The sequence below is a fragment of the Triticum urartu genome, chromosome 2A (genome assembly GCF_056163025.1).
Source record: "Triticum urartu cultivar PI428250 chromosome 2A, HENAU_Tu73, whole genome shotgun sequence".
In the NCBI taxonomy this organism is placed as follows: domain Eukaryota; kingdom Viridiplantae; phylum Streptophyta; class Magnoliopsida; order Poales; family Poaceae; genus Triticum; species Triticum urartu.
This window is the reverse complement of record NC_141874.1, coordinates 703,406,470-703,414,142: the sequence shown is the minus strand read 5'-3', so window position 1 is coordinate 703,414,142 and position 7,673 is coordinate 703,406,470. Positions and strand designations below refer to the sequence as shown.

At 50.1% G+C, this 7,673-nt stretch overlaps 1 protein-coding gene across 1 annotated transcript; it reads right to left on the bottom strand.

Annotated features, from left to right (window-relative positions):
- Window positions 1-410: 410 nt before the first annotated feature.
- LOC125538010 (BTB/POZ and MATH domain-containing protein 2-like) lies at window positions 411-1,556 on the bottom strand. Its single transcript, XM_048701321.1, has one exon. It carries the CDS (start codon window positions 1,554-1,556, stop codon window positions 411-413), a length of 1,146 nt encoding a protein of 381 aa, XP_048557278.1.
- Window positions 1,557-7,673: the final 6,117 nt, after the last annotated feature.

Genomic DNA, 7,673 nt, shown 5'->3' with positions numbered 1-7,673 from the left:
TGTTTTGGCAGCGAAAAAAGATGCGAGGTGAGAAAAAATGCTAGCACCGTAGGATGGTAAGTGAACGGTGCGGGAGTATAGATGGGAGCACAAGACAGGAGTAGGCAAGCCCGGACTGTATGTCCAGGTACGGGATGAAGTCATCGTATTTACACGCCGGATAAGTTCGACTATCAATTTCATGTATTTTACAATTTTAGACACTAAACTTACTACGCAGGACAATTTGAAGCATCTCCAATGTATTTAACTCAACATAAACAAAACAAGCTATATCGATCAGATCAGCACTATACAGCCGCTACTAAGTACTGTTTATATACGTACCATAATGTATGTAGTCTGACAGGTTACCCTAATAAGTATACGTCGTACCATATGCATGCATGCATGCACACACACACAAAACTTCACTCAGCGTCAGCGCCACTCGTGGATGCCACGTCCATGATCCTCCTCGTCGCCGGAGCAGCGGCGCCGCTGGACGTTAACCTCTTCCTTATCGCGCTCTGTATGTTTGCTAGGTTAGGCAGCAATCTCAGCCCTCTGCGCGCCGCGAAGTTCCGGCACGCCTGCTCGAGGTCCTTGCACGAGTAGGCCTCCGCGATCTCCATGAGCGTGCCCACGGTGGAGTCCTTGATGAAGTCGCCCAGCCTGCACGCGCACATCAGCTTCAGCCTGTCGATGAGGTAGTAGTCGGCGGCCACCAACAGCCGCAGCGTCACGTCGTACGACCCCCTCCCCTTGGCGGCCTCGCCGGGGATCTCGTCGGTGTAGATGAAGTGGAGCACGCCCCTGAACGCCTCCGCGGTGACGATGCCGCCGCCTACTTCGAGCAGTAGATCTTTCCCCGCCTCGCGGCCGTGGCCGTAGAGGAGGCCCTCGAACCACGCCGACTGCGCGGCCACCACCATCCGGTGCGCCTCGAACATCTCGCCCTCCACCTCGAACCGCACGTCGAACGGGGCCTTCCCGCTGGCCAGGAACCGGATGGCGTTCTCCCCGTGGCTCGACGGCGGCGGCGGCGGCATCTTCACGAGCCCCGGGCGGTTGACGGAGAGGCTCCTCCTCCGCGCCTTGTGGATCGTCACGGTGCAGCGCACGGTGATGGAGTCGGCGTGGATGGCGCCCAGCGCCGCGCTCTCGAGGTGCGCCCGGGTGATGTAGCGCCGGATGCCCCAGCTGTTGCACAAGGTGTCGTACTTGCAGGCCCGGTCGGACCGCCGCGTGTGGCGGACGTCGCCGTCGGGGCCGAGGAGCTGGAAGGTGAACTCGGCGCTCACGGGAAGGAACTGCGGCTTGTGGAGCGTCTGCGCGTACAAGGCGATCCACCCGCCGTCCGCCGTGCTGTAGCCGTCCGGGTAGAAGCGGATGTGCCACCGCCGGCCATCGACGGAGAAGTGCTGCGACAGGATCGACTTGCCGACGCCAATGCCCTTGGTACGGCTGTACTCGCGGATCGTGAACTCATGCGTGCCCGTCACCTTGGGCACCTCGCTCACCGACCCCGTCACCGCCGTGCCGTCGGCAACACAAGGGGCGGCTGCCAGTGCCATATTGATCCGGGCTGTTTCGGTAGGTCGTTGGTGGTCAGGGTTGAATATATACTCCTACTACAGTACTCGCAACCGTCACGATCGCACGTTGATCAAACTCTAATCCCAACAATCGTCGGATCATTGGTCTCCGTTGATTCAAAGTTTCAAACTTCATGTCACAAAAAAAAAACCTTTCAAATTGATGTAATCCTATCACTTTTTTTTGGGAAACATTGCCATTTTATTCAAAGTTCACATCCTCCTCTGCGATAATCTCTGAGCTAATACACTCCGAAGCCACATGAAACCAAGTTTTACATAACGACTTACATCAATCCTTCCTAGCTAGGATATGCGCGACTTTGTTCGCATTGTTCGCAGATCGACGCACCCAAGAAACTCTAACATCTTGGAACGTAGACAGCAAAGTCTTAGGGGGTGTTTGATTCCAGGGACTTTTTTGTGTTGGGACTAGAAAAGTCCCTAACAAACCAAACAGGGTGGGACTTTTTCCTAAAAGTCCTTAGAAGCACTTTCTTGAGAGTCTTTTTCAAAAAGTCTTACGGACTAGAAAAAGTCATATGACTAGAGAACCAAACACCACCTTAATTTTCTATACTATTTGCCCACGGGCATTTACGATGGTGCTATCTTACAAGTGACATGTAGATAAAAGATAAGATGGAGAAGAAAGAACTCATAAGAAAAAGTTTGTCTTCTCTAAATGGGTCTCACCACGTTTTTACGTGTGACGCCCAGATAATTAAGCTATAGTAATCCCACGTTAACGATGCCACATCACCTTGGTTATTGTTGCTAATCTCGCGTTAGTTCGAAACCGATTCAAATTCAAAATTAAAAAAATCAAGCAAACAATAAAAGTTTTCAAATATTAAAACTAAAATGTTCAATAAATAGTAGATAAATCAGAGGCTATGATAAAATTGTAAACAACATTATTGAAATTTGATAAGTAACATAAATAACCTCAAATAGTGGCTGAAAACATTATTTATTAACCTTTTTACTAATACAAAATAAATATGAAATGATATTTACTCCAAACTAGTTTTTGGTGGTAGGATATATTGTGCTGTGATTTGTGGTCGAGCTCTCATGTTTTACCAAACTCATTTGGTGCCTAAACAATTAGCGAAAATAGAAAATAAAATAAAGAAAAGGGAAAAGGATAAAACGGAAAAACAAAACTTACAAAAAAAAGGAAACCCCCTGGCTCCCCTGGGACTTGGCCCACTCCCACACAGCCGGCCCACTACCCCCTCCCTCGGACAACCTCCTGTTCCCCCGACTGGGGTCGCTACAGGGGGCGCCCCGCCGGACCAGCTCGACAGCGCCGGCGAGAGGATAAGGACGCCGACACCGCGCCCCCTCGGGCTTCCCTCCCCACTTGCCCCTCGCTCTCCCACTCGCTCTCTCCCTCCTCCAGATCGGCAGCACCCGAGCGCGCCCATGGCCGCGCCGCCGTGCTAACCCCGGCCACCGTCGTCCCCGAGCCCCTCCGACTAGTCCCTGAGCGTCGTCATCCTCCTCTACGTCCTCCACGCCGACGATTTGTATCCGGGGATCTCTACAGCGCCGGATCCCCTTCGTCGTCTTCCTCGGGTCGCCGCTGTCGCCATCGACTCCGGCCACCGCCACCCTCACGTCTACGTCGCGCCGCTGCTGCTACTAATTCGTCACCGGGCCCCCGTGCCCCCACACGGTGAGCTCCCGCGCCCCGCTTCCCTTTTTCCTTGTCGCCGTAGGTCGCGTCCCGCCTCCCCTGCCTGGAGTTGCGTCGTTGCGCCCGAGAACGTGCACGCCCTGGCTCTGGCCGGCCATGGCCGCGCCCACGTGCCTCTAGCTCCTCCCCGCGTCCCCATGCGCGCTTATGTTGCTGCCCCCGCTGGCCTGCTGCTGCTCGTCCGCACGCAGTGCCTCCTCCTGCCGCTGACCGCCGCTGCGCTGCTCACTGCTGTTGTTGCTGCCGCGCATGGCCGCCGCAGCCGCGCCCGTGCGCTAGCCACCGCGCTGCGCCGCCCACTCCATCTGCCCGCTGCTGCTCCTCCCGCGCGTGGCCTCGCCGCCGCTGCCTAGCGCCTGCACCGCGCCGTTGCACTCTGCTGCCGCTTTGTTACAGGTAATGTTCAGTTACTATAGCTATTGCTAGCTTTTCTAATTCTACATTGATTAGCCATCTGGACAGCCCCTAAACTGCGGCTAAACACTGTTAACAGAAGCAAGAATAATATTTCTTGGTAGTAGACTTGTCAAAACTCAAATGTTTCCATTGGACCAAATCAATTTGATGCAGGGATTAATTCCTATGAAAATCACAAAATGCTACTTTTCTAAACAGAGAACAGAATTAACCCCTAGCACTTTGTGTGCGTGTGTTGTGTATGTATGTGTGTTGTGTGTACATCGCGCGTGTGTGGCCGGCTGGACTCTGTCCACTAATGGCCGGCCCTTGTTAATTAGGCTATGTTTAGCTTAGGATTAGTTTGATGCTAACTAGCCCTTTTAGCAAATGACAAGTGGGTCCCATCTAAATAGATTAGATAAATATTTTGAAAATTATTAAATCAGTGTCATATGAACCACCACCTCTCCTTTTGACTAGTCACATTGACTTGGTCAATTTGGATTTAAATTAAACACAAAATTCTAGAATATTGATAAAACTTTGGAAATTCATACAAAAATAACCGTAGCTCGGATGAAAAAGATTTATATATGAAAAATGATCAGAAAAATAAGACGAGTCCGAATACGCTTCACGTTCATCCGTCACATGCCTCCAACACAACAAACATGGAACCTCCCCCTTCGGTCGTCCGATCGGTAAATGCCCAAAGCCCGGGAAATATCCACAGATATTTTCCCGCTCCGTCTGTAACGTGTAGCACCGCGTTAGGTCATCCCTAGGACTGCGTATTGTCATAGTTATGCTTTGTGATGCATTTGTTTGCTCTGTATTTATTGTTTCCTCCCCCTCTTCTTCCCCGGTAGACCCCGAGACCGGCGTTGGTGTGACTGAGTACGACTACGTCACCGACGACCCTTCTTGTGCAACAGAGCTTACAGGCAAGCCCCCCCTTTGATCACCAGATATCGCCTACTCTTCTCTATACTGCTTGCATTAGAGTAGTGTAGCATGTTACTGCTTTCCGTTATTCCTATCCTGATGCATAACCTGTCCTTGCTACTACTGTTGTTACCATTACCTGCTATCCTACTGCTTAGTATAGGATGCTAGTGTTCCATCAGTGGCCCTACACTCTTGTCCGTCTGCCATGCTATACTACTGGGCCGTGATCACTTCGGGAGGTGATCACGGGCATATACTATATTCTTTACACGGTTACATTACCTGTGGTACTGTTCAGAGTTGGGGGCTGAAGGGGCAGATGGCTCCATCCCGGTAGAGGTGGGTCTGGGTTCCCGACGGTCCCCGACTGTTACTTTGAGGCGGAGCGACAGGGCAGGTTGAGACCACCTAGGAGAGAGGTGGGCCTGGCCCTGGTCGGCGTTCGCAGATACTTAACACATTTAACGAGATCTTGGTATTTGATCTGAGTCTGGCTACTGGCCTATATGCACTAACCATCTACGCGGGGACAGTTATGGGCACTCGACATCGTGGTATCAGCCGAAGCCTTCGTGACGTCAGCAACGGAGCGGCGCGCGCTGGATTGGACTGGAACGCCTACTAGGCTAGGTCTGCTTCCGGCCGCCCACGCAACGTGCAGGTGTGCTAAGGGCGATGGGCCCAGACCCTTGGGCGCTTAGGTTTAGACCGGCGTGCTGACCTCTCTGTTGGTCTAGGTGGGGCTGTGACGTGTTGATCTTCCGAGGCCGGGCATGACCCAGAAAAGTGTGTCCGGCCAAATGGGATCGAGCGTGTTGGGTTATGTGGTGCACCCCTGCAGGGAAGTTAATCTATTCGAATAGCCGTGATCTTCGGTAACAGGACGACTTGGAGTTGTACCTTGACCTTATGACAACTAGAACCGGATACTTAATAAAACACACCCTTCCAAGTGCCAGATACAACCGGTGATCGCTCTCTCACAGGGCGACGAGGGGAGGATCATCGGTTAGGATTATGCTACGTGATGATACTTGGAGGACTTCAGTCTACTCTCTTCTACATGCTGCAAGACGGAGGCTGCCAAAAGCGTAGTCTTCGAAAGGATTAGTTATCCCCCTCTTATTCTGGCATTCTGCAATTCAGTCCACATATGATACCCTTATTCCATTTGATACCCATGCATATGTAGTGTAGCTCCTTGCTTGCGAGTACTTTGGATGAGTACTCACGGTTGCTTTCTCCCCCTTTTTTCCCCCTTTCCTTTCTTTCTGGTTGTGGCAACCAGATGCTGGAGTCCAGGAGCCAGACGCCACCGTTGATGACGACTACTACTACTCGGGAGGTGCCTACTACTACGTGCAGCCCGCTGACGGCGACCAGGAGTAGTTTAGGAGGATCCCAGACAGGAGGCCTGCGCCTCTTTCGATCTGTATCCCAGTTTGTGTTAGCCTTCTTAAGGCAAACTTGTTTAACTTATGTCTGTACTCAGATATTGTTGCTTCCGCTGACTCGTCTATGATCGAGCTCTTGTATTCGAGCCTTCGAGGCCCCTGGCTTGTAATATGATGCTTGTATGACTTATTTTATTTGTAGAGTTGTGTTGTGATATCTTCCCGTGAGTCCCTGATCTTGATCGTACACGTTTGCGTGTATGATTAGTGTACGGTCAAATCGGGGGCGTCACAAGTTGGTATCAGAGCCGACTGCCTATAGGAATCCCCTTTCCAAACTCCTGGGCCAAAGTTGAGTCTAGTCGATGAAAACTGTTTTACTAACATGGCTGTGCGGCCCATGGGCCCACGTCGCCATTGGGTGGTATTAGGATCTTTTACTCCTCGATCTTTACTCTGGGACTCTAATCTCTCCCCTATTCGGGTTAACTGATTTTGCAAAAAGGACTAACTTTAGGTTCTCGAAAGACTTTCTCCCGGAGAGCCCCTCACTCTAGATGATCGCTTGCTGCACCAGACGATTCGGAAGATACTCTCCGAGGTTTTCCCGAGACCCTTGTGCCCACCGCCCTTGCAAATTCCCTACCACTGTTATATTATTATGGGTAACTACATACACTTGTCCTTTCAATCCCATTGATCTTGTTATTACAAGATACCCCGAAAATTCTCTCTATTGTTCCGAGAATACCTTGTGCCTACTGCCTTGCAGTTCACTACCCACATGATCACCCCAACGGATAATTCCTCGCACTTACCGAGTATCCGCCCATCCCCAGTTGTTTATGTGTTTCACTAAGTTCTTCGAAATAATATTCAATATTCTGAAAATCCTTAGCAGCTTATTGCTCTTGAAATTCTTGCTTGCTTGCATTATGGTTAATCCCATAAGTATAGTAATCTTATGGGCAGCCTTTGTTACTATCATTTTGAGTACATTGATTCAATATGTTGCAAATGCTCGCAATCCTCAATCAGATCCTAGGATTCATCCTTTCGGCTCAGACATCGCCTTAAACATGAGCTGGATCTCGACCAATCAAATTGATGTCGATTTTACCCCTAAGCTTACTCAAATTATCCCTCCTTAATCAGAGTGTTTGCTTCTGATCCTTTGATTTGAAAATCATAATCCCTTTGCATTTGAGCTCTAGATTAGTCAGTGTTTCTATAATTCAAAGCCCTTGCTTTGTTTTGTCCTCTGATCGTGTACCGATACTCACATCAGCTCCATTATGGACCGGCAGATCCTTTGTTGGGTTTTATCCAATAGCGTCCTTCATACTCAATAACCTTGTGGGCCTTCTCTCAGATACATAATGTCTTTGGTAAATTGTATCCTCTGCTTTCTCAACCATGCTCAGCTTTCGAGCTGGTGGTATTTACTATTGAAGCTTGTGGTATATATTTCCACGATACCCTGATGGATTGAACCTATGCCTTCCTTAATATGTGTGAACTCGAAAGTTTTCACGAGTCATACACTTCTGGTATTTTGCCAGATAAAATTTCAACACTACAACTTCTTCGAAAGTGAGAAGTGAATGAAAGGTTATGCATTGGAGAAGTGGGAGTTGACCTTGAACTTTG

Coding starts and splice junctions, on each gene's coding strand:
- LOC125538010 (XM_048701321.1), bottom strand. CDS start 1,556: ATGGCACTGGCAGCCGCCCCTTGTGTTGCCGACGGCACGGCGGTGACG.